Genomic DNA, 27,716 nt, shown 5'->3' with positions numbered 1-27,716 from the left:
CAGGCTGAGCCCCGCTCTCCTCTCCCCGTGTCCCCTCAGCCCCGGGCTCCCTCCGGGCTCCCCGGGCCCCGCGCGGGCGGTGGCGCGGCCCTGCGGCGCCCCCTGGCGGCGCGGCGCGGGGGCGGGAGGCCGGCGGTTCCCGGCCCCGCTCCAGCCTGGCTTCTGGCTTGATCAAAGTCACTTAGAAGATACAGATTGTCTGCCTTCTCCTAGGACCCCCCAGCATGCTGGAGACATGCAGGAAATTGTTAGTTTTCAGCTGATTGAATAAATAGCATTAAGCGACTTGTGCACTGTGGTGGGAGGGGATGCGGGTGATTAGAGCTGCTATGCTGAATCCCTGCTTAAGGAATGGTTTTTCTTCATTTCCCCTTCTCACCTGCTGTTAAAAAAAGAATTTCTTAACCGATAATGGTATTTCCTGTGTCTCTTTTTTTCACATCCTTCTCCCACTGAGTGGTCCGAAGTGGCTCCAAATTAGATCTTGTCTGGTCCAGCAGCAGCCACAGAGTGGCTGGGAGTGTGCTGGTCCCCTGTGGAAATGGAGACCTGAGTAATGCTGTGCTGCTGGCCTCGAGAACCACTCACAGCAGCCTACCCTGCTTCCTGGCAAGGGCTACCTTTCCTCCTCTGCCCTCCAAATGGATTTCTGGTGTTAAGGTTATTTGCTAAAAACTTGATTTCTGAAGGAATGGCATGGTGTTGCTGAGGCAAGGGAGTGGGTGGCAGTGCTTAGGACTGGGCAGCAGCTGACATGTTTCCAGTGAGCTCCACTTCAGCTCCACCTCTGCCCAGCAGTTGAGGGCACTCACTGAAAGTGCTTCATGAATAGTCTCTAAAGTCAGGGAGAAGGTTGGGCCTGTTTCAGTGGTGATTCAGGTTGCAGGTGAGCAGATTTCTGTGGTCCATTGGTCCTGGTATGAAGAGCTCTCACTGTGGATGGCAGCTCTGGCCATGAGGAGAGGTCATCACAGAGCAGAACTGAATCCACACTAACTTTCAAACTGCAGTGCATTTTTAGACATGTTCTGAAGCAGTGCTGAAATGTTGGGCTTTTTTTTATTTACTTTTTTTTTCCCCTAGAAGGCTATTCATGCTGCCTTTGGAACTGGTGGGGACTATGTTTTACTAAATTGTTCTTCTTAATTGTGTTAGTTGGAAGTTCAGTTTCTGATACAATAATTGCAGTCTTCTAACCTGAACTTTCAACCAACACAGAGTGTAGCAGAAGCTTGTGAAATTCTCCTTCATAGAGCCACTGCATGATTTAATTCTATTTTCAATATGGAAGAGGGTTTTGTTGTAATGGTTTAAGAAAAAAATTTCAGTATGTTTGGGGTTAAAAAAAAGGCTAACAGGTTGATACATCTGTTCCTTTAAAAAAAAAGCATTCTCCATTTTTGCGACATCATAAATATGTAAATGAGGCCTCTTTAATTACTGCCTAGGGCTATAAACTCGCAATGCTAGAGGGGAGGGAAGAAGGAAGTAAAAGAATAATTCATATATAAATTTTTATTTTTTTTTTAATAAGAGAGGGAGATTGGGTCTTTGCCTCAGAAAAGATAGCAGAAGAGTGGGGCTTTTTATTGCTGAATTAACCAGAAGGTGGTGGGAACACTTCTTTTTTTGTTTGTCCTACTGGATGCAGTTAGCATGTAAAGCAGTAGCGTACAACCTTCCCGGCTAATGTGTACACCAAACAGAGGGGATTTGTTACAAAGCAGTGGGTAAAATTCCCTTCTCTATCCTGCTCTGCCAGTACCCTTAATCCTGATCAGCAACATCCCCTGCTGTCTTTTGAGCTGCTCACAGCGGCTGAGTCTTAGCGTGGGTTCTAATGCAGGGACACCACAGGCCAGCGAGGGACCCCGCAAAGTCGTTTTCACTTGTGACCTGATAAGTGCACAGCACTTAACTGAATGGAAGTCTGCTCTTACTTGGCCCTGCCAGCCTTTCTGTATCTTAAGTACCATTATTTTCGAGTAAGGTGATCTTGCTGCTACTTTTAAAATAGCATGAGATCGACAGAAAGGGCATTTTTTTTAAATTTCAGCAGGTGGATGTGCATGTGGGGAACCGGGCCAGAGTACAGCAATCCCCATATAGTAGGTATAGTTACTGGAAATTTAATTCTGCTGTTATTTTTCTTCCAGCCAAAATGGTCTGGTGTCAAAATGCTTATTCTGCCTTGGTGAAATTTCAGATCCATATGATAATTTTCACTTTCCACATTTAATCTTTTAATTCTTGCTGAGGCCCATGAAAGAGTAATTTCCAGATAATAATGGTTTTCCACTAATAGGCTCAGCGTTTTTTATAGCAGAAATTACTTAGAGCCAGTATGCTCACTGAAAAAAAAATTATTCTATTTGATGCTCTTATGATGTGTCTGAGAGAAAGATAAAGATGAGTCTTGCGGCAGTGAGGCGGGGAATTTCAAACACCATGTGTTATGTCATTGTATGTGTTGAGGCTTCATGTGTACAATTTTGGCTGTTTGGTTCATGCATCAAATGTTTACTGTCCAGGGGAGTTAGTGGACTGAGGGGCTTCTCCTGACCAGAAGAGAATAAATGAGATTGGGCTGTGAAAGTAGCCAACTGTCAGCAGTAAAGGACTGCTGGGTGTCCATCCATCCATGCTGTGTGGGGGAAGAGGCAGAGGGAACCTGGCAGGGCAAGGATAGAGCTGTAGAGTGCTAGTGATGTGAGAACAAGTGGAATTGAGTATGGAAGTGAAAATACTTCTAGCTACTAGGGGAAGGGTGAGAGTCAGAGAGCACCTTTCAATGGGAGCCATTGGGTTTTAAAAGCAAAACTATTTTGGAAACTAAATTAGATCAGCTTATTACAGAAATTTATGGGCTGTCTGTGTGGGAGAGCAGGGGATTGTGTTCCCAGTCCTGCCTCCAAGAGCCCTGTCGGGTGCCTGCTCAGTTATGTGAGTTACTTTTGTGTAGTCTGCCCTCTGCTTTTCCAGGTGGGCTTTGAGAAGCTATGCTGTGTGGGAGAAATGACAATTTGGACAAGTACAATAGTACAATAGCTGTGGTTCAGGTAGCTGATAGCAACCTTAGATTTTGTTTATGGTTAACTGGAGGGCAGGCAGTTGGGGTGGCATTACATGTACAATTCAAAAATCCATTACATTCTTTAAGAAAAAAAAAAGGTGCCTCAGTTTGTATCTCTCCAAATATTTCAAGAGAAATCTGTATGCATGTATATATATTTGTTTTCAGCATGCCCTTCTCCATCTGTCCTGATGTTCAATTAAAATGCAGATAATGTGTCCTGGCTTGTAAGATGGATCACTGCTGAAGTGGTGTCATGTCTAGGCTAGCTTTATCTCCTGATAAATACCTCTGCTGTCCACTGAGAGATTAAACTTCATGACTAGTGAGATCTGTTTGGGGGTCTTACAGGCAGATAAGACTGTGTTACTGGCTTTTAATAAAATGTATCAATTTATATTTGCTGAAGGACCTTCTGATGGCATTTACTATTGAGAAGGTGGCAGTGGCATAATCAAAAGATAATACTTGTATGTGAAACTGGCTCTTCTGTTTCATAAGTGTTATAATTTATTGACAGGAGTGCTTTATTGAACCCTCTTGTGTCTAGAGTGTGGAGGTGAGGAGCTTGAGCTGCTGTTATAAGACCTGTCTAGCAGAAAAGATTTCTTTCCCTGAGACTAATCCAGCAGAAGCCATGGAAGAACATTATCAGCTAGGTACAGAAATCTCAGGCAGCTTGGGTGTGTGGGATGCACATGGATGCTGTGGTCTGGAGTTTGTCTTGTTGTGAGAGCCATGCAGTCAGGGTTCCCACCATGGGGAACACTCTTTTACTCCAGGGGGTTGAGTAGTCCTGGAATTGTTTAACTGAAGAGATGTTGAGTCGTGTAACAGGAGTGGTGAGCAGCCAGCTTCTCTAATCGAACAACTATCTGAAAAATTTGCTGTCTCTTCTGTGTATGGGGGGAGTGGAAAATAGTTCTGTCATGAACAGCGCTCTGAGTAACAAACCGCTCAGTGCCCCTGAAGAGATTCATGAGGCAGAGGTTTCTGTGTGAGTCTGGGACCTTGCCTGTGCTGGTATAAACTTCTATATAAATAGGGCATTTGGGTACATATTTCTGAATCTGTGTCCACTCACTGTTCATTAAAGTAAGGATACAACTTCTTAGACTGTACCAATCTGTCCAGTAAAAGGATATGGGAATTTTTAGGCAAATATTTTTTTCAAGTTTCAAATGTACAATATGCACATTCTAATTTGCATTTTAGATGCCATGAAAGTGACTGAAACAACAGAGTATACATATATATGTGTGAAACATCTCTGTGCCCCAGAGAAGTGAATTCTAGAAAAAAAGCACTTAAATCTGGTCAGCTTATTAAGTAGAGTCTGTAGTCCCATGCAGTTCTACTCAAAACATAAATAAGTAGAAGTCATATTACAAACCATTTAGTAATATAAATTATGGATTGAAACAGTTGAGTAGTTGTTGGTTTATGGTGTCTTTATGATCTGCTATTCTGCCACTAAAGGAAAATCATAGGATAAGGCCAGAGAGGGGAAATGTGTGGAAGGGGCCCAGTGAAATGCAAACCATGCCCACACTGACAGCCTTGCTTACACTTACTTGAACTTTAAGTGTCTTGTTCTTGGTCCAAGTTTGAGGGGCATTCCGGCCATCCCTGCCTTTGAGATCAGTAGAGCTGTTTGTGCCGTGGCCAACCCCTTACCTCAATCTGAAGGAAGGGATAAGAGAGAGGGAAAAGGCAAATTTGGCAGGATGTGTGTGTGCTGAGTTAGTGCCTATCGCTTCCCCATCTCACAGGCCTGGTTCTAGATTCCAGACACACACTGTTATCTTGACAAAGAGCCACTTAGGTGTGATCATGGAGTGTGATGTAAAGCATGGCTTTGAAAAAGTTTTAATGAGTATGTGGAGCAGGGCCCATCTCAATGGCACCAGTGTGTACCAGGCTGTGTCCACAAACATTGCTTGGCACGGGGAGCATCAGTGGTGGGCCCAGAGGACTGCGAGTTTGCTCTTTAGATCATTATAACTTGCTGCCAGTTTTCATATGATGATTTCATACAGCTGTAGCAACATGAATTAAAACTCCAAACACCACTCCGAGCCTTCATTTCCATTTTCTAGATTCTTTTTTTAAAGTCACAGGAAAGTTTTAATTTGCCTTTTTACAGAGGTTTTTTAGAAATGAGTCTTTTTTAGAAAAGACTGCAGGACATGTTTTTCTAGAAGTAACAAGTAGTTTGTTTGGCTATAGTTACCTTAAAGAACACGATTTTTCTAGAAGGCAGGAACTACTCAGCCCTTTGGTTTGAACATCAGGTCTCTTCCATATACACTGGGTTGTACATCTGGCCATTAGTCATTCTGAAAGTCTGGGCTGAGTTGTGAATCCCAGTCCTTCCTGCACTGTCATCTCAGCCATTTCAAGGGCTCATTAAATAGATCTGCTAGTTGGAGGAGAGTCCAAAGTGTACCCATTGCTTTTATTTTCAATACAGAAATCCAGATTCTTCACGACACACGTTTTGTGCTATTTTTGGCTATGTAATACTCTGCCATATCTGATTCATTTAATATTTATGGGAGGTATTTTCTCTTAGAGGAAGATTAGGAAGAATCCCCATGCCCTTGTCCTTGCAAAGGCCAGGCTGTCATTGTTATTTGGATTACTATTATTTTATCTCCCAGTGTGCTCAGGGATTTCTTGCAAGCAACTCGGTTCAACTGTTAAGGTGGTAGAAGTGTATGTATGGACTGTGCTCAGTGATCTTTACTGTCCTTTTTGTCTTGCAGATCGAGGGATTTTAATGGCTTTCAGGTAGAAGAAAGTGGAGACAATCAAAATGAATTCTATGGACAGGCACATACAGCAGACCAATGACCGGCTGCAGTGCATAAAACAGGTAAGCTGAAGGTGGAGGTCATTGCTGCAGATGAGTGTTGGGTATTGCATGGCAGTTGTGCATTACTGCTGCCTACTGCTTAGTGAATATCCTTGCCCTTTAGAGGGGAGAAGAGCAGTAGGAATGGGACATTAAGTCTCATGGAAGACAGGAACATCTGCTGCGAGAACTGGTGTATAAACCTCAAAAGCCAAACTTTCCCTTTCACCTTTCTAAGAAATCTTCAGCCTGGAGAGTCAACAAATCTGTCTCAGCTGGAAGCAGAGTGTTGCTAGTCCTGCCAGCTCTGTCCTGAAGGGGTCACAGCAGGCAGCCATCACACAAGTGCTCTGAGCACAGTAATCCACAATTTCGATGGGCCAGTTTTGATTTTAATCCAGTAGCTGACCTGAGACCTGCACTGCCTGGAGACTCAGAACCTGGACAGTTGGCATGGCTCCAAGTGCTCAGAGTGCTGCCTAATCAGTTTGCATGGAGATTGTAAAAACTTCTGTTTGCAAGGTGAAATTTTCAGAAGCATCTGTTTCTGAAGGGCCCTTATAATTGACTGAAAGGCAATGAGATCTAAGTCTCACTTACAGATTTCCTCACTGTAACTGTGCTTGCAAATGCTTTTATAACCAAGTGAATCTACAAAGGCAAGGATGGAATAGGCAGAGGCCATCTTTCCCTGCTTTACCCTTCTCAGTGAGCTTTGCTCTCTGGGGTTGCAGGCAGTGTATCTCCCTACATATGTTCTTACCCACATACGAGAATCCTAACAGAACTTTCATAGCAGTGGTCCTTTGTAGAGGAGATGAGCAAGAGAATGGTTTCTTGTGTTGGTAGTTATGTGTTTATCCCTAAACCAGTGCATGCATGCAACATTCAGGCACATAAATGCAAATTGCTCACAGGTATTTTGAAGATCCCAGCTGGATCCAGGAGATGAGCTCCAAAGTTCATTTCTTCAGACTGGCTGAAATTTTCTGAATTACATTGGAGAAACAGAAATATGTTATTCCATGCAATAATGTTCCAAATCATTTTTCCCTGTTGTCTGAGCAGTTTTCTCTCTCAGTTCAGGTCACAGCATGTTTAGAGGCCAGAGTCCTGCTGTTTTAGTTTTTTATTTGTATTAATTAAATTAAAACCTACCTGCCTACTTGTGCTCTGGGACAGGTGCATATTGCTTCTTGAGGGAGTACAGCATTTCTCTATTGATAGATTTGTGTTGTAGACACAAGCACCCTAAATCAAAGGAATTGATAAATAATAAGCATGGGAATGGTACTGTATCAGTCTAGATTTTTATACTTTTTTTTTTCTTTTATCTACAACTTCTTCCAGAGGGGCAGTGAAAGGGAAGGTGCTAATTTCCTCCTTTGGTGAGCAGTGATAGGACACAGGAAAATGGAATGAGGCTGTATCAGGGAAAGTTCAGACTGGACATTAGGAAGAGGTTCTTCACTGAGAAGGTGATCCATCACTGGAAGAGGCCACCTAGGGAAGTGGTCACAACCAAGGCTGTCAGAGTTCAAGGAGCGTCCAGATGATGCTCTTAGTCATATGATATAGTTTTAGGTAGTTCTTTGATAAGCAGGGAGGTGGACTTATTGATACTTATGGGTCCATTCCAACTTCAGGTATTCTTTGATTCTGTGATTGTATATTTCTCTTCTCTTAGCACTTCATCAGTCTCCATCCTTATGTTTTACCATCTTTGCCTAGATGTTAGTGGAAGTTTATATTTTCTAGAATGTGTTGTAATGCAGAAATGTGTGGGGTTTTTGTGAGTCTGGCCATGCAGCTGCTTTGGGTGATATAAAAAAAAATACAGCTCACACCTAACCCAGCTGATTTTTCTCTATATATTTCCTTTATAAGAGAGGATTTCAGAATAAATCAAACAAAACCAGTTCATAGGTCAAAGAGCAGAAATAGGAGTCTGTTCCTGCAGAATTGCTGGTCATAATCCAGCCTTGGTCTGTGGTGTCTCTCCCTCTTTCACCCCTCTATGATGAAAGTTAATGCATCTAATGGCCCTTTAGAGGCCTGAGGGAAATATGAATTTGGGGATTTCATACCAGTTTGTTATGAACAGCTATCTTGTTCAGGAAAAAGTGTCCTTGACTGGCACAAATTGGTGTCCTTTTTGGCCATCCTAGCCCATAGAATGAAGAATGAATGTTAAATTGCAGACCAATTTAACCTTCTAGCTGTAAGAACAGACCTTTACATCATGTGGAGACAAATGGAGGATGCCACTCTGTTCCTTTTTCTAGAGCTGTTGGTTTCTGTACACAATTTATATTATTTTAATTATATAAGAGAATATCATATAACACTTCTTACAGTTTTAAAGAGATATTTCTGCCTATATAAGGGGTACTCTATCTGTTAAACCACTAGCTTCATTTACACAAAGTGCTGGTTTACATGTGCAGCTAGGATATTTCTTCAGTTATGAAGGCCAAGGGGGAGGGAGGAAGGTCAAACTGCCTAGCATTTGTGTAGCATTCTCTGTTTTGTTTGATCTGTCTGGAAAAAAAGCTCAAGGTTTTCTGCTGGACCCAGGGGCGTGACTGTGTAGCTGCTCTGTTCTGTCAGAGTGCAAAGGATACCTGATGAGGAGGTATCCTGCTTGGGAGTGCTTGTGAATGCATGGCTCCTCCATTCTGTTTAGGCCCAGTAAGAGGAGAGGGATACTCTTGTTTTCAGCTCATGACAAAGTGTAGTTAACCAAGACAGTGGCTGAACACCAAAAATATGTCCCAGAAAGCTTTGTGAAAGTGGCAGTATTTGTAGTTTTGTTGGAGAGGAATGACTGATTTTATTTCTTTTTAATATTTTATTTTGTTGAAGAAGGTAGCATCAAAACTGCTATTTACTTTTTTATAGTTCTAAAATCTGGGGCTGTTACCTTTGCCATAGTGGAGAAAGAGACAAACTTACTTTGACTAGATTTTCTGGAGGACACTCACCTGTCTGTCACAGGGTCATAAATTTGCAGCTTGGAGACATTTACCTTGTTCTTTGAGACAGGTCATTAGCTGGCAAAGTTAACATGGTAATAGAAAGAATAATTTCAATGAATTCACCCACTGAGAACTGGACTGCATGCTGTTATGTACACGTTGGTTTTGGGAGCAAAGCAGTACCTTGCATGGCCGTGTAAATGTGTCTTCACAAATTCTGGGATTTAACTGAAGGGTCAGACAAAAATCTGTCTGCCTTTTCTTTCTGGTCTCGTCTTTTATCCGTTTTTCCCAACCTGTGAACAAACAGCACAGCTATTCTCCTTGAAGGCATGTACACTTTTGGAGTGGTTAACACAGCAGTGGTGTAGAGGGTGCACTGTTTTGGGGAGGAAAGCCGTCCTTCCTTGGTGCCCAGCATCTGCATGTTTTATAACCTGGTTGGCAGCCAGTGGCTCATGCAGCCAGACTGAGAGCTGTCTGCCGCCCTTCTTACCCCTCACTCCAGCCCCAGAGAAATGCTATAAATGGTAATCCATGTGCCTCTTTAACTAGATCAGGTTTCAACACAGGGTCAGGACAGGCTTCTTTCTTCCCAGCTCTGTGACTTGTGAGACACCCACAATATCCTTGCTGACTTCTGTTCCAGGATCAAGGTTGTGTTTTACCTTCATCTTTTTTAGTGCTTTAAAGCTACAAACCCAAAACTTGTATATGATCAGCTAGTTAGGAAATGAAGCGTGTGTTAAGAAGTGTTCCAGAATAGATGAAAGGGCAAACCGAAGAGGTGGCTGTGTATTTATGCTTAAAAAAACCCCAGACTTCTGTGGAAGGCTGGAACAGCTTGTGTGGTCTCTTTGTAGCTTATTCCCTCAGTATTTGTAAGTGTATGTGCTTTAAAATCAAACATAGCTTTTTGATGTACAGTGGAAAAAACCAAAGTAACAGGCTTTCCTAATACATGCAATTAGTTTCTCATGGCACAGGAGACTCTTCAGGGTATGTTGAAGGAAGCTGGGTCTTCAGGGTGCAGGCTTTTTTCTTTAACTCTGTCCATACAAACAAAAACACAGAATGATTTTTGTGCACAGCGAAGGTCTGATAGCCCCCGAGAAGTGCCCTATTTGAGGCTGCAATAATAATCTGTTTATGTTCTGAGTATTTGTGGCTTGGGTAGCTCTGGCACAATGTCCACCATGGAGCTTCAGGGCAGTAGGAGCTGGCTCAGATGGGCACAGAGCTGATTTTGAGAGCTTCCCTGCTGCCCAGGACCCAGGCACAGCCTTCTGAAGGAGCATAGAAAATCCCAAAAAGAATGGACTGGGTTTCTTAAACCATTCTTCATAACAGACCACAGGTGTGGCTTTAACCAAACACTGTCCATTGTTTTTGTAAGGTGTTTTTGTAAGGTATTTTGTAAGCAAATACCAGGCAAAATCACTGAGTTGGGTCACGTCTCTCTATTCTTACCACTTGAAAAACTTATAGCTGTTTTAATAGGGACTTCTAGCTTTTGTGTTTCTGTTTCCTGTCAGTTTGTAAAGTTTCCTTATCTCTCTTTTGAAATTCTTGAAAAGAGGAAGATGGAAAAAATCTTTCTATATTTCAATTATAAGGAAGCTGCCCCTTTTCTGAATGATTGTGTGATACCTTTCTGCCACGCTGAGCACAGTTATCAGGCCCTGTACTAAAGCTGTGCTGAAATTTTAGTAACAGTTTAAGGGGAAGTATGAAAAGGCTCTCTGGTGTCAGAAGTATTAGGTTGTGGTGGGAACAGAGGAAGTTGTTTCTGCTGCTTGTGTCACGGTACATCAGGACACATTGAGAAATATCATCAAATGATGCTGGATCACTCAGGCAACCCCACACGTCACACAGCTGATTTCTAGAAACAGATTAGCATTTCTCCCCTCTTTCCTTCCAGAAAGCTTGCTGAATTGCTGCAGTTGCAAGGCTTTATAATGCCTACCCAGCCATTCAGAGAGATATGCTAGAAGTTGTAATTGCTGTGTGGTTTTGTTGATATTTTCTTGCTCAAATTGGAAACAAGCAGGCCTATTTCTTTCATCATTTAGCAAGTGGGTTTTTGGTCGCTTGCAATTCAGAGGAAAATAGAATTCTTTGCATATTTGCATAACTGTTTTTACGTGCTGAAATGTTTGAACTAATTCTTCTGCTCTTCAGTGTTATTGTTGCAGACTCATGTAAATGCTCAGCAGTCCTAAACATGTCATTTTTAGTATACTTTGGACTGGTTAACAAGGAGTGCTGTGAAATTACAGCTGAAAAGATTTTAATAAAACTTCATGAAAATTTCATTCTTGAAGAACTTTGAAAATGAGAAGTATTCTTATGAAGGGCACATTTATTTAGAATACACATTTTTTGGTTGCAGTCTAAAGTGTTACAGGGATTTTTAGCAGCAAAATACGAAATAACATATAACAGTAAGGCTAATGGTGAAAAATACCTTTTCCATAAAAAGACATTTGATGGGCCTCAAGTCTTACAGTTCTTTGGTTGAATGGTCCATCAATGACATGTTAGTAGCTATATTTTTTTGGAGGTTTTTTTTTCTGAGACGTATAGCCACAAATTCTTTTGTGCTCAGTCTGTTGGAATATTCCTCTGCTAGAGTTAAGTATGTGTAGGAAAAACTGACAGCAGACCAGCTTTCCTGGCTCCTCTAGTCCATTTAGAGACTTGTCAGTCAACATTCCTGCCCTATTAGATCCTGCATCCTTGTAGGGAAGCCACAAGGGAAAGAGCAAAGAGGCAATTTGCTAGAAGCACTTCTAAGGGTGTGGGGGAAGAAAGCACCTTCTTGTTGTTTGTAGTATTTGGCTGGTTTGTTTATCTGATAAGATTCCAGTGGGAGGAATATAAGCCATCATATTGTGAGGTGGAATGGTAAAGTTGTGGTGGGTTCACTTTTCCCATTCCCAATTCCGTTGCTTGCTTTACTGCAGCACCTGTCCTCAAGGGCCTGGGGTATTAGTATTCTTAATATTAGTTTTGTTATTATTCTTAGTATTTCCATTTCAAAATGGAAGATACACATTTTAAACTTACACTGAAGACCTCTAGTATACACAATATTTGGTATAATTTTTTTCTTTTCTGTGCAGCTAACTAATCTGGCCTGTTGTTTAAAATTTGGTAAATAAGAATGAATATGTGAAAATTCTAGAAGTCTGTAAGTTGAATCCATGGTGTCACCTTGGTGTCAGATGAGCATAAGAAGTCGTTTTTGTCAGCAGCTGGATCAGACTGTGCAGTGAACATGTGACACATGTCTAGCTTCTGTCATGCCTTTTCTGGCTCTTCCTTCATACATGTGCACTTGCTACTCGAGTTCCTAGTCTTGTGTGCATTGATGCAACAGCAAATCCAGAGTGAGATGACTTACACAGCCTTTGCACATGAGGACCATTTACCTGTCTGTAAAAGCAGAAGGTGTTTTCAAAAAACTTGTTTGCAGTGGTGATAGTACTGTTAATAGTAAGACCTTCAGCTATGCAGACCTGTATCACTGTCTCTTGAAGGAGATGTCTCTTCCCTGGTGGTGTTCACTCTGTATTGCTTCTGTAGCTTACACAAGAAGAGCCCTAACTGTTGTACAGGGGTGGGTCCCACAGCCACAGGTGCTTTGGGCAGTTTTGTAAGCACATGCAAATGAAGAAGACGGATGGGGAAGCATTTTTCTTTTTGACTTCAAAATATCTCAGTAATGTCTAGCTGGCTGGTAGGACCTGTGAGAATAGGTTACATGAATTTTGCATCTTCCACAGTGGTTATCAGTTTGTGTAGTGGCCATTTTAAGTAGTCACCTTGAGATTTTACCTCTGCAAAGATTAAGAGATTAAAATAATAAAGGTTAAGTCAGTTGATTAAAAAGTGCTATAAAAAGCACAATGCAAGAAAGCAAATTACTCAAATGAGTAAAAAAAATTAACTGGGAAACAAAATATGTCCAGCAAATGTGCTGCTGTTTGATTGGGTATACTGAAGACTTAGTTATTTTTCAAAATCAGTGAATTTATTCTCCTGAAATTTAGAATATGAATAAGTGTCCTTATTTAAAATAAATTTTAAAAGTTTATACAGTACCTAAGTTGGAGGAATTAGTGCTTTCCCCCCTCCCTGGCCATCAGCTCACTTTATACTCTTGGGTGGTGTTATTTCTCTTTAAAGAATGCACAATTGACAATAATCTTCCAGTAAAGGGGATGACATAATACTTCATTAATGTCTTTAAAACACCTTGATAAGGTAGGAACTGCATGAAAGAAAAGCACCAACCCCAACTTTTCATATGTACCTCAAATTATGAAATGGTCCATAACACAGAATTATTTGAGATACCCCACTTTGCCTGAATCCTTCACTTAATCTTCTACTGAAAGACATTCTGAAAGCAGATTTTTTTTTTAAGGGTGACTGTTAAGCAAGTCTAGAACAAATAAGCCTATTTTCATTAATAAAAACCATCAAAAATTTAAGTAAGTATTATTCTAATAATTAAACATTATTCTAATAGTGCAATAGTATTCTGAGAGTATGGCCACTTCTTTGATAAAATTAACTCCTTGATTTGTCAACATATTTAGGACTGAAACTACTGACTGAAAATCACAAGGACATTAGAGGAGAAAGCTCTGGTATCGTTGCAATGCCTGTTGGAATGATAAAGAAGCCTCAGCATTGTTGCTGTAGTCACATTTAGAGGCATCTCATGCTAGGATGGTATGATAGGGAGATACTAACGGAAAATGGCTCGTTTCACTTGCCAAGAAGAGCAAGTGAACTGGTTAGGCAAAGCAATTTCGTAATTCGGTTGAGCTGTATTTGCAAATTTAAAGGTAGGTTGGAGCCTTGCATGACTGAGCATGACCTTGGAGAAAGAGCAAACAGCTGTATCTTTGTCTCCTGGTTTTTAGCCTGTAAAATCGCTGTTTGTGAGTGGTTGAGGAAAAATAATTCAGACCCCTCTTTTTACTTTCAGTCTTTATAAACCATAAGGTTCCCGATGCTCTCAGCTGACATAGTAGCAGTCCAGGTGCTGGTGGTAAAAGAAGTATGAAGACTGGACAAACAATCAATAGGTTACTGTAAAGACATACTGCCACTAGCATGCCCCATTTCCATCTTCTGTCAGATCTGGACCACAGCCTTTTCACCTCTAAATCACAGTTTTCTCTTGGGCGGGTGAGAGTGGGGTGGAACAGTAGTTTCCGATGAAATAAGTTTAATTTTCTGCATGTTCCCTTATTTAACATAAAGTTTTATCTATGTACTGCAGTTATGTAGATATGAAAGGTACAAAGCAGGAAGATGTAATTCTGATGAGCAGATCTAGGGAGTGATTCTTGTTTTAGCTCTTCTAGCTTCTGTGTATAGTGCTTGAGGATCAGAATGTTTAGTCTATCTCTAACACTTCTGTAAAACTAACAGACAAGCCAAGGTTGCAATATCTTTCCTTTGCTCCAGCATATTCACACAGATGTGCAATCTTCCTCACAGAGCTTGTATAGGAGAGTCAGGCAGCAGAACAAGGCTATTCGATTACCAGGCATTTACTTTTTCTGAAACCAGTACTGATTTATACACACACTTTATACTAAAAGTGTGTGAGAGAAGCATCAATGGAAATCTGCATTAGTTCACATTTTGTTCCCTTCCAGCTCATAACTGGACAGCTTGGGTCTTTTGCAGTTCAGTGATGCTGGTATTTTTTATTTGTTCCTTTTCTCATGTGTTTAGCATGTGATCTTGCCCAGTGTTTTCTTCATGTTAAGAGTCTGCTGGTCTTTGCTGAGTATTTACTGTTTTATTTTGAAAAAGAAGCTGCAATGGACAAAGGGGGCAAAGGTGACTCCCTTTTGTTCTGTTTTTCATAAGTAGGCATGGCTAACATGGTTTTAATCTCTCTCTCAGTGTATCTAGTGCCTCTCAAAATGTGAGCTTAATAAAATATTTATAAAGCCTACGATGGAATGAGCCATGTAAGTGCAAGATAATTCTATTAATTAGGGGTCTCTCAATCTCCCAAACAGTAAATTGGGAGGGGGGGATTATCTGAATACAAAATGCACAGCTTGAGCCTTTTAATTTTTTGATAAATAAAAGAATCTTTGATATTGAAAGGGACTGTAGAGAATTGAACTATCTGTAACCGTATCCAGATAAACAAAAATCACACTCCCAGAAGACAGAAAATAGCTCAATACTCCCCTCTATGCTCTTATAAAAGAAAAAGACCATTTGTTTTGAATATTCATTGCAGATGAGTTTTTAATATACTGAGTATAGCTGCTTGTGGATAAGGCAAAGTGTGTGTAATCACAGTTGACTGTAAAAAAAATTAAAATAGAGAAACCACCTATTTCAGGTTACATAATTTTCAATGTTTAAAGCATATCCTTGGTTAGTGTCCTGTATTTCTGTAACCCCCCCCAAACTCTGGGGCAGCCAGTGGAGGGCACGCCAGGGAGAGAGAGAGTTCTTGATGGATGGGGATCTGGAGTAGAGACCTGTGCATTGGAGGAGGAGACAGGCCTGTGGTTGGGCTCACCCACAGAGCTTGCTCAGATTTTAAAGTACTAAAGGCTCTATTAATGTCTTAAAGCAAATGGCCTTGGCTGATTTGCAGGTCTTATGGTGCTGAATGAGCTGTCGAATTTAGGTCTAGTGGGAACATACTTGTGCACTGAGTAATACACAGAGACCAACCTTGTCTCCCCTCTGTTATGCTGTATCAAGGGCATCTGACGGGATCCTGTTTGGCATTCTTAAGAGAGGTGTTTAGTTTTTGTCTGGGAGCTGAACCCCTTTGCCCAACATGCAGGACCACCATAATTCTGCTTCTGGGTTATTTCAGTTGAAGGGCATGTAATCTCTTTCTGTTCTCTCCACCTTTTCTCTTTCCAGGTCCCTTTCTTTCCTACTCCCCTCTTCACCCCCCTTCAGTACAACAGTGTATTTTCATTACATGTGATTGCAGGCATGTCTGGATGAATATTAAGATAAACAAAAAACAGTCTGAATCTGCCAAAGCACCTAGTCATGAAATCCTGTCTCAAGGATCAGAGTCAGATATACACCAGAGTTATAAAAGTCATGTAGGCATGCGTCTGCTCCTTCATCAGCCATTATCAATTGGTTTTGTTCCAAAGGAACTATGGTTACTGCATTTACAGTTTGAGCATCCTTATTTTTATATAAAAATTTCTAAAGCTACAGCATGGTTTGTTTTGTTATTAAATTCCTAGATTTTACAACCATATGAGAATTTTAATTTCCATTGTTGTAGAGAAAGGCTTGAAAACCTGCATCCTCCCAGCTGAAAATGGCAAGCAGATCCTGTGAACTTTAGAGTTGTATACATGTGCATTTCAAATGTCACGAGCTCTATGCAAAGTTTACGTCATCTGAATATCTGGCTTATCATTTGGAAAAGATGAGCTCGGTACTGAGTTTTATATCACTTGAAATTCTGGACCTGTTGCAAAGTTTTGAGAACACGTAGATTAACCTGTTGTCTAAACTTGGCTGACGTCTGAGGATTAACCCAAGAGTAAATATGTACAATATCAGAACAACAAAAGTCAGTTTTTCCTTTCGGCACTTTTCTTTTTATGCACTGTGTTTTATGGAGAATAATGAGGAATATTAAAACCAAAAATATTTCTCTAGGTTTAAATAACTGAAAGTACCATTATTTTTAAAAAAGGAGGATGTTGTGAGGCAGGAGTATTTATGCTGTATTAACTGTGTCTTCCTCTTAAACTGATGGTATAGCTCCACCTTTGGGAGAAGTTTCATGATGCATTTAATCCAAAGCAGCTGCTGAGAGGGTCCTGGTAGCTTCCAAGCCCTACCTTTTGTTTGCTGCCACTTCCTTTGAGTCAGGTCTAATGATTGTGTGGTCACATGATTGTGGGGAGCCTCACTGTAAGTGATGACTGAAAGTCAGCATTTGGGGGGGTGGTTCATGGTCAGAACAGCAAGTGTGGTCTGAGGCACTGAAAGTGGTGGAAGTACGTGGTTTGGCAAAGAATCTCTCAGGGGCAGCTTGCCATGAGGCTAAGCATTATCAAGGAAATGTATCCTTAGTTTTAGGTCAACTTCAGTCTAGCATTGGTATGAAAAAATTACGTGCTGTAGCCCATGCCCATTCCTATGGGCACCTGAATGGCCTGCTGCTGGAGCAGCTCACACTGCTGCTGTATCCCCCACTAGTGCTCAGGTTCAAGGACCTGCACTGTATGGCTTTTTGGGAAAACAGTGCAGCTCAAATTGTTATATAGGATGGGGCTAGTTCACCATGCAGCCATGTGTCCTCTTGTGCTGTGCAGGAGAGCAGGAGGAGAAGGCAGAGCCGTGGGAGACAGGAGCCTGTCAGGGCTGGCAGCCACCACTGCTCGCGTTAGCTGGCAGTGCTTGAGGAACAGCAGCCCAAACTTTCTGTCCTGCAGGAGAGCAGCTGCCTCCTGGATTTAGTTTCCCCAATTGATGTACCAGAATGCTTGCCAAGCGTGCAGCCTTGCCACATGGTGTGCAGGAACGGGTTAATTCCAGAGCAAAGAAAAGGCTACCTACCATCTCTCTGTGTTTTCTTTTTCTGTGCACTGAAAAGCTCCCTGTGTTGCCAGTGTTTTCTGTCGCTAATGCAAAATTCCCAGACTCGCTGATTAGTGAAGCTAGACAGTAGGACAGGGTCCAAGTGGCTAACCATGTGAGAAATTCAGTGACTGTAGGCTACTGTTAATTAACCTAGAATCTAGCAACATGGCACAGTGTCTGTGTGATAAGTTATATTATCTTCAGCAGTTCAATTAAATCAAGGAGTGAGACACAGAGCAGACGTAACTCGGCAAAACAAACAGACAACTTGAGTCAGCCTTCATAATTTGCTGCGACATCACGTAAATAAATGCAGTAACTTGTTTAGCATAGTTAAGCAGTTTGCTGCTCAAAAACTTATTTGCATGACATCTCATTCTGAATAGGTTAAGTTGTGGCAAATTAGGTCTGTGCCTTCAGTCTAATGTATTCCACAGAAAAGAGGAAAAAAATCCTTCACCAGAGATGTCATTTGTAAATTGAAATTCTACATTTGTTTTCTATAGTAACAAACTGGAACATATGGATTTCGTGTTTAAATGATTCACTTTCCATACCATTGCTGTCATGTTAGCATTTCTTGATGTGTGTGAGATAATGTTAAGCCTCTGTAATTGCTCTTAATTTTGACTAATATTCTTCCATTACTTACGAGACTGCTCTAAGATACACAAGTGTACATGTGGGTTGCAGTCTTCTATATTTAGAGATAAGACTGTTGTCCTTGCCATGTTTCAATGTGGATAATTGGTTTCTGTCTCTAAAGTCATATTGAGTCTTTGGCTGCAGGAAGTGGTTTGCACCCACTTTGGTGTGGGTGTGATGACTGATAGTACTCAACTGTGCTTTAGTATCCTTCTGAAAAATAAGATCTTTATTATATATGCCTGTTTAACTCATAGGGGTCTGAATTCATATGTGGAATGAAGGTTATATTTTTGGGCCCATTGCAGAGTTTTTATTGCATGTTAAGACTTTTTGATCACTGTTTGATGGGAAGGGAGAACAATTTCAAGTGGTGGCTGTACTTTGGTGTTTGGACCAAAATTGCCACGTGTCAACTGTTGTGTGTAACTGTCAATGTGAGTGTTGTTGTTGTCCTCACTCCAGGCAACTACAGGGCAGTAAACCATGGAACAGGCGAACAGACAGTTGCTGCAAAATCTGATGAATTTGTGTCCTAATGTACCTGCATCCTCTGCCTGTATGTCCTCACAAATTTACAAAGATAGTCTGTTCTTTATGTAAATGGAGCGTTTAAACCAGAAGTGGTCACAGGCAGCAGTAGATGTTCCCATCTTCCCTGGAATCCCCCCCCCCCCAAATGTCAGCCCAGTCCTCAGAAGAGGGGTTTGGTGATACAGTTCGCTCTTCTTGGACATAGTAAAATGGAGAGTGTAGTGGGTTTCTGTGGCTGGGTTTTGGTAGCGGGGGGGGGCTACAGGGGTATCTTCTGTTAGAAGCTGCCAGAAGCTTCCCCTGTCCTCTGCAGCCAATGCCAGCTGGCTCCAGGACGGACTTCCTGCCGCTGGCCAAGGCCGAGCCAATTAGGAGCAATAGTAACACCTCTGTGATAACATATTTAAGAAAAGAAGATTGTTGAGCAGAAGAAATTTCAGCCAGGGAAGAGCGGAGTGAGAACATGGGAATAACAACGTAGACACCAAGGTCAGTGCAGAAGGAGGGGCAGGAGGTGCTCCAGGCACCGGAGCTGTGGCCCTGCAGCCCGTGGTGCAGACCATGGTGGAGCAGCTGTGCCCCTGCAGCCCATGGGGGAGCACCGGGGTGCAGAAACCCACTGGCAGCCCAGGTATCCGAAGGAGGCTGTGACCCCGTGGGAGGCCCAGGATGGAGCGGGGTCCTGCTGGAGACTTGCAGCCCGTGGACAGGGAAGCCCACGCTGGAGCAGGTTTTTCCCGGGTACAGCTCATTCATGAAGGACTGCACCCCATGGAGGAGTGACCCACAGGACAGCAGTTTGGGAAGAGCTGCTGCCCAAGGGATGGACTCACGCTGGAGAGGTCCATCAAGGACTGTCTCCCGTGTGAGGGACCCCACAGGAGCAGGGGAAGGACTCCTCTCTCTGAGCAGCAGCAGAAACAACAACTGACCACAACTCCCATTCCCTGTCCCCCTGCACCACTGGGGGGAGGAGGGAGAACGTGGAAGGAAGGAGGGGTGGGGGGAAGGTGTTTTTTAAGACTGTTTTATTTCTCACTCTTTGGCTCTTACCCTGTTAGTAATAAATATAAGTACCATCCCCACTTTGAGTCTTGTTCTGCCTGTGAAGGTAATCAGTCACTGACCTCTCCCAGCCCTTATCTCTACTCATGAATTCTTAGCTGGTTTTTTTTTTTTTCTTTCTCTTTCCTCTGTCCAGTTGCAGAGAGAGAGTAAGCAGCTTTATGGGTACCTGGTATCTGGCCAGGGTCAACCCTGGCAAAAATCTTCTGCTGTTTTCTCTATTCCACAAACCAGACTGTTCATTGAAGAGCTACAAAGAACACAAGATTCCTTAGATCTAAAACAAATGACTCTGAGAGACTGTCCCTTCAGAGGGGGTCCCTTGTGATCCCTGCAATAGTGATATGCTCACATGCATCAAGTACTTCTGCGATTTCCATTCAGGCTAAGGGAATATTAGGTTTGGGGTGTTATAAATTATTAGACTGAAAATCTTCTAAATTTTTTCCATTATAGAAATTGTTATGTTTCACTAATAGCCTTCTAAAAAGCAAATGATACTGAAAGCAATCTGGTAAATAACTCCTTTGTTCAGTTCATTGGCTTTGTTCATCTCTGCTTCAGATTTTATTCATACAAATTCTCTCCACTTATTGAAAACATGACTGCTTGTAAGCATGGTGGTGTTAGGTGGCCCTTCACTAGTAGCTTTGAAGATAAACCAAGATGTGTCATAGCCAGATCCGGTTCATTGTCACTTTTTTCTAAACCATCCACTAATGAGGTGATTTTTTTCCCCCTTGTTTACATGAAGCACAGTTTCAGACTAGACTCGTCAGGCACATGCCTTGCTTCTGTCAAAATGCTGCCAATAATTTCAGTTGAAGAGGATAGAGCTATGCATGGGAAATGCTTCACAACAAAGCTGATGGATGGATCTGGCATAAGCTTTGTTTTGTACTTCTGTTCTTGGATCGAGAGCTGAGAAAATCTCTTTAATTTCCTGTTCAATGAATATAGTAGATGTAATATACTTCTCAGGCAGGCTTTTTGTTGTGAGGATGTGAATGACTTTGGGGCTTTTTTGCCACAGGTACAGTGTTTAAGTTGTCAATAAATAAAAATCACAGTAGGCATTTGGAATGTCTTCTTGCAAAACTTAGGGAAGGAGTTGTGCCTGCCTTCATGCTTTGATTCGTGCTGGATCTTCTCCTTGTTTTCCACAAAAGTAACCTTGCCCTCTGTAATGTGAAAAAGAAAAGCTGGAGAAGAACCTTAATTTAAAATCATTTAGAAGGTCAGAAAGCTGTGAGAAATATATCCCAGATAGGGCTGCATGAGACATTGCAAGAAATGTCCCTGCAGGACCGGCTTTTCTCTCACCCCATAACCTACTCAAATCCACTCCACAGAGGCAGAACCCACTGGTATTCTGACAACTTTTTCTTATGCTTTATTTGGGGGTTTTTTAGCCTATGATGGAACTAACAGAATTGCTTATCTTGCCCAATGAGTTTCTAAATGAGTTTCAGTTGGGTAGTTGCATTTAAGAAGTCAGGATTTCAGTATCCTCTCTGTATTTAAGCGGGTTATGATACTATGCCTCAGGGCTCGGTTGTGATGCAGTGAAATAACTTTATGGAGGGTTACAGAACAAACAGTTACACCAAGTCATTGAGGTCACCCCTGCTTTGGCACAGGCAAGTAGAAGGAGAAGTATTCACTGAGAGATTTGGTGTCAGGCAGTCAGGCAGGAGGTTTAAATGAAGCCTTCAGAAAGGCATCCTTTTACCTTTTACTTGTACGATTCATAACCCAAAGTGCTGGCTCTTCATGGGACCTTTTTTTTTCAAAGAACCCTAAAATATGACTTCTTAAATTTATTTACTTGGATTCTTCTCTTTAATTTGTATGCACAACAGGTTGACTTCTCCAACAATTAGATGATCAGCTGGAAAAGAAATGTCATTTTGAAATGCAGCCCAGCTAAAGCTGTCACTGGATAGTAGTGTGAGCTGTAGTCCATGTTGTTAGAGCAGAGGATGAAAACTGCATTGCACAATGCCTGTCTGCTTTTTCAAGTTCTGCTATTGTTTTAAAAATCCATGCCCCACATGTCAGTCATCTCTTGTTAAAACAAGGCCTCTGACCAAGAGCATTCATTGAATAAGAATTATTCAATGTAATGTGATCCAAAAGCTCACAAACCGGGAACTTCTCAAAACCTGGCATGGGACGAATTATTTTTTTCTTTCATTTGTCTTGAAGTTAATATATGCAACTTCTCAGGCATGAGCGGATGAGGGGAGGAAAAAATAGGTTGTGAATGTTATAGTTCATCCAAATGCTTAGGAATGAGTAGTCATGTTTTCCCAAATTATGCAACTGATTCAAAAATAATGATATATTTTAAAAACTATGCCTTTGGGATTTGTGCCTTCTGGATAAAACGCTCATATCATTTTCATGTTTTTCTCAGCAATTCCAAGAAGTATAAAACTACTATTTAAAAAGATAGCAACAATTCCTAAATATTCTCTTTTCTTCTTCTTTCTGGAGTTTTCACTGAAATGTCTAGCATCACCAGAACTGGAGAATTTAGTAGCAATATAACTGATGTAAATTGAATTCCTTCTTTCCTGTGCCCTCCTTCTGCTCCTGCTAAAATGTTGGAATACTTTGGTAATGTAGACAGTGAGGGATAACAGTGGGAATAATGGTATCAGGTAAGTTTAGAAAATGCCTCTAAAACCAGGACTACAGGTTGTTCAGTACAAAGGCAGAGATTAATGTGACAGTTAAAAAATTCCTTTGCCCACTCAAATTTTAGAACAAAACTAGATTTTTTTTTTTTTTCTCTCTCAAAATCCTGCCACCCTCTTCAGGAGGGATAGGGTTCCACTCTGAAATTTCTGTGTGCCTTCCGTGCATGTGAAAACACTTCAAGTCTTGGCAGTATACCACCACACTTTAGTTAAGAAATAATCCTCTATTTTTCATCATCCTGAAGTTGATCAGCCAAATTGATCATGATGATATGTTATGAGGAACCGAAACCAAAGCTCCTAGAAAGGATCAGTATAGGAAATGAGCTTTTCCCCGTCACTGTTATATTTGCCTCATCGACCAGCAGCAAAGATTGAAATATTGACTGTTGGAAGGTATGGCTGCGCTGGCATATTCCCACAGTGGGGCGTTAGCCCACAGCAAAGACACTGATCATAAGACTGAAATTTTGCTCAGTTTGGGCTCAGACAGTTTTGATTTCCAAGTAGAATCCATTATGATTTGCAGGTGGGAGAGGTGGTGCTATGGAGGAAAGAATTTGGGGAGCTCTGGTATTTCAGCTACAACTTGGCTCTAATTAATGAGTTCATGTCAGAAGACTGTGTTAACAAGAATGAAGTAGGATTTTCTGCATTCACAGTGCAATTTAAAGTCTTGCTTTCAAATTACACGGTGTTCCTATTTTCCAGCCTTTGCAATAATGTGATGTAGAAAGGAACATGTGAGCCCTTGTGTATGTTATTTACCGTGTTGCTTTGTCTTCCCTTTCCAGCACTTACAGAACCCGGCAAACTTCCATAATGCAGCAACAGAGCTCCTGGACTGGTGTGGAGACCCCAGAGCCTTCCAGAGGCCGTTTGAGCAGAGCCTGATGGGTTGTTTGACGGTATGTCCACTCCACTGTGACGGTGGTTCCTGTTCTGGTTGTGGTTTATACTGTGTGCAATCTGTCTTGGCCGAGGGAACTTGATTTTCAGAGTCTGCGCTTTGTGGGATTTTTTGTCATTTTACCCTAAACAAATGAAGCCGGACCCTAATAATGGTTTATTTGACTCTATTGCTTAACAGGAAGCAAGATGCAGTAAAAAGAAGCTAAAGCATAAAAGGGATAAACCTTTTTAGTTAGATTACTTACAAATGCACAGGCTAGGTTACTTGTTATGCACATACAACATTTATTTCATAGTTTGAAATTGCTAAGTGAGCCATGTTCTTATGAAGTTAATGGACTTTTCAGGTATTTATTTTCCTTTGGCATTTTTGGTAGGACTGAAGGACTACTTGTCTTCTATTCTAAGTAAGCTGTGCTTTCAGCTAAACAGCGTTACTGACATGCCTGTTCAGCTTACTTTGTTACGTATATTGACTGCAGGTCTAATCCTGACATACTAATTCCAACAGTTTTATTGATTTCAGTGCTTTTCTTTCCATTCAGTTTTTATTAAGACCACTGTAGTTCCTAAAGCAACTTCATTATAATGCATTAAAATACGCGGTTTTTGTTGTGAAAATTTTATTTCCCGCGCACCCAGCAGCAGCAGTACAAAATTGTTACGTGAAGTCAAGACTTTAGAAGAATTAAATTGTGACTGCAGTGGGAGTGTTCAAAAGCTTCGTTGCAGTTTGCCAGGCAAGTTGATATAAATAAACAGTCACAAAGGAAAGCAAAATTCTAAAATGATTAATGAAGCAACCATCATTGTATTTTTGGGGGGGAAGAAGCACGTAGATTATTTTCATGCACTGCGTAGCTGATATATGTAAAGCAGACACTAAGACTGAGACTTAGTTGCCAGAAATCCAAATGTTAAGGAATGGCTCCATCTTAATGTGCTCCGGTGTATAGCATCCCTCAGTTTTCTATGTCAAAAAATTCAGAATAAATGCAGTGATATAAGGAGGTGCATATCATTTTGCCAATCAGAGAACAAATGAAATAAAGGAAGTTAAAATGTTAATATTTTCCAAAGATAGGATATTTAACAATTCTGTTTGAAGTAAAAGTTATCTGTAACATCAATTATGAGAAGAAGATCATAATATCCGATATGACCATACCTATATTTTATTTATGCTTTTTTAAAACTTTGCTAGCATTTTTCAGGGTAGTATTTGGGAAAGGAGACATTCACCTCAAGTATAATTAGGCAGCCTGTGCACAGTATTTTTCTGCAGCCCCCTGCTAGAACAGTGTAAATCTGACCTACAACTTCCTTGCTGTTTCAACCTTTTGTTTCTACGTAAGCAGATCTGCGGCCCTGCCCAAGTGCAGGGTCAAAATAAGGTCTGACTGCCAGTGACTCACTCTGTTCACGGAGTGTACAGAAAGTGAGCAGGAAAAGCTCCATGAAAACTAGTGAGGTAAAACACACAATATCTTGTTTTCAGTGTATTGAAATGGAAATACTATCTTTCTTCTGACAAGAAGGAAAGAAAAAAATCTTACTATCTAAATACTGTTAATATTTGAACCTCATGTATTGCTTTGCTTCATAGTTCTCCCTGAAATCTGAAGAGGGTGGCATGTCCCCCTTTCCCAAGCTTGTTGTGGGAGAGAACTGTCTGCAGTGTAGGACTGAGTGGCAGCAGCATCTTTATCACATTTTGTAATCTCATTATATTCCTGACAAGGAAATAACACAGGAACTTAACGAGGTGGCTTGTTCTGTTTTAGATAAATACATGGGATTTGCAGAATGCATATAAACTGTGATGAGTATGTTTCTTGTTCTTAATTTTAAAATTCCTCTAGGGAAGATATTCTTTAATTTCTCACTATGGACATCTCTCTTCCTGCTTCCCTTCAAACAGGCTTAACTGCATGATTGTACCCCAAGAAGTTGGTACTTCCTGTATCTTCTTAATACAATAGCAGTGTGGTGGGCAAAGTCTCCTTTGTTTTATTTTATTTTCATTTTACTCCTAACAAGAATTCTTTCCATCTGAGTTTGCACATATGTCATTTCTTTCTGAAAGGTATATTTTCAGGCTTGTTGTTCTCTTACAGGAAAATGGGTTTATGTATTTTATTTAACAAACATGATAGAACTCGAGCCTGTTTCCGGAGAAATTATTAAGAAAGTTGCAAATAAGTAAAAGACAGCTGAAATACTGGAATATCATGAGTAACTTTAACATCAGCTTGCTTAGATGCCTTTTCTATACTACCAGGTACAAGTTTTCTTTAATGCTGAATAGGTTTATCAGTGTCCTTCTTTGTTAGGATTATGCCAAAAGAAAAATGAAAAATCAGTATGAAAGTCTGTTCAACCACAGAAACAGGATTATTGTTTTATTTTGCCAGTCTTTAAAATGAGGTTCAAAACCAAATTCCCTTAAAAATTCTATATATTTGGATATACTTTTTAAAGCAAGTAATCTCTCCCATCACTACAACATTTGAACTGGGTGGTTCCAAAAGGCATTTAATTTGGAAATTCTACAAATACTAAAAATTCTTACTTGCTTGTAAGGCTTCCCTTCTGTAGTATTCAGAATATTTTTTTTTATTTTTTATGGCATTCTGTTCTGTTAACTCTCTGACCAGAGAAAAGGTGGTATGCTAAACTGTTCTGGAACCATCAAGGGATATGAAATCATCATGTCCTATGAGTGGATAACACAATATATACTAATCCAAATTGAAACATATTAATATGCAATGACTGCAGAAGGACAAGCTCTCTCAGGGATGTTCAGGCTATCCATTCACACACTGGAAAGTTCAAATGCATCAGGTGTAATGACAGAGCATCAAAACTGATCTGTTGTGTTATGAATAGCCAATTTAATGGTACCTCTGGTATAACAATTCTTTGCATCATTTAAGTCTTATCTGTAATCTTTTGCAAAAATGAACCAATTAGATTTAATCCTATTAATAAAAGAAAAATATGCTCACAGTCTTGAAATTATGCTTTAAGAGCTGGTTCCTAGAAAGTTGTTCTGTTTACTCAACACCCCAAACCTGGTGTCAGGACTGTAAGTAATGTCTGGTTCACTTAATAACACCTGTATGTTTTTATTCCTGTTGCCTGCATCTTACACACCCTGGATAGATGCAGAAGTTTGATTTTAGGAATATTCTGCCTGGGCATTAGCAGAAAAGCTTCCAGCTTCATTTATGGAATTGCTGGTTTTGATAATAATATATAGTGTGTGTGTGTGTATATATATATACACACACATATATTAGAGAGTGTGTGTGTGTGTGTGTGTGTGTATATATACATTATGTATACACACACACACACATATATATAGGCTGTTATAGAAGGTTTTCTTAAATGCCAGCACTTAGGGAAATCTCGATGACTTGAAAGTTTCATGCATTAGCTAGACGGCAAGTGTTGAACAACAGTATGGTTTTCCTTGGTCATTTTTTTTCTCTTTTAGAATAATATGTGCACAGTAAACATACTGGCTATTAGCAGCAGGTAGCTTGATATTACTGGAGCTACACTTGCTACTATGGGCTCCAGTGATGTTGTATGCAGCGTAATAGGAGTGATTTTTCTTATCTCAAGAACAAACTCAGGATTTGTTACAGCAGCTAAGGTATGTAAACGTCATTTAACTAGTGTAATACTTTGTGTTTGTTATATAGGATCCTTTAAATGATTGCTGTTTTAGAGGTGAAATAATTTCTGTTTATGGTAAGGAAATTAGGCTAATGCTGTCAAGGCCTACAAATAAAACTGGAGTAATTCTCAATAATTTGCAGTGTAAACAGTCAAAGAGAGAAGGTTTAAGGTACACAGGTGAGCCAATGGCTTGTGCTATAAAAGGAAAATATTTTTCCATGAACTAAGCCCTAAAAGCTGAGCCACTTCTGGCCAAAACGTATGTGACTGCATATGCATTGTCATTATGATCAAACAGTTCTGGCAGACACCAATTCTAGAGCTTAACTTTTTGTACTTACCCATTACAGGAAATCACCAAAGTGAGTGGGTAATTAAAGTTTATAAAGAAAACACATTTCAACAGATAAAAAGTCAAGGATAGAGTGGTAAGCTTCGAATCTGTTTTGTTCTTTGCAAGCTACAAGCTACAGAAAGGTTCCCTTAAACAGCTGTTATTGAAGTCATGCAAATGAATTATAATCTTTCTCAGAGACAGTAAAAGCTCTTCTGACTGGCCAAGAAAAGCTAGGTGTTATTTTTCGATAGTAGTTATTTTCAAATCAAATACAACAGTCTGTAGACCAGAA

The 27,716-nt window shown here is 40.7% G+C and overlaps 1 protein-coding gene across 5 annotated transcripts in view; it reads left to right on the top strand.

Moving 5' to 3' along the window:
* ZMIZ1 (zinc finger MIZ-type containing 1) overlaps positions 1–27,716 on the top strand; it is a 350,003-nt gene that overhangs the window by 185,502 nt on the left and 136,785 nt on the right. For all 5 annotated transcript variants that reach the window (XM_027649681.1, XM_027649686.1, XM_027649679.1 and 2 more), the window contains exons 4-5: positions 5,842–5,951; positions 23,277–23,390. In XM_027649681.1, the coding sequence (XP_027505482.1) occupies positions 5,892–5,951; positions 23,277–23,390 (174 nt within the window). In that variant the 5' untranslated portion in view covers positions 5,842–5,891. The remainder of the gene's footprint in view (positions 1–5,841; positions 5,952–23,276; positions 23,391–27,716) is intronic.

This window comes from Corapipo altera, unplaced genomic scaffold (genome assembly GCF_003945725.1).
Source record: "Corapipo altera isolate COAL_440 unplaced genomic scaffold, ASM394572v1 53, whole genome shotgun sequence".
NCBI lineage: Eukaryota > Metazoa > Chordata > Aves > Passeriformes > Pipridae > Corapipo > Corapipo altera.
This window is presented reverse-complemented; position numbering and strand designations above follow the sequence as displayed.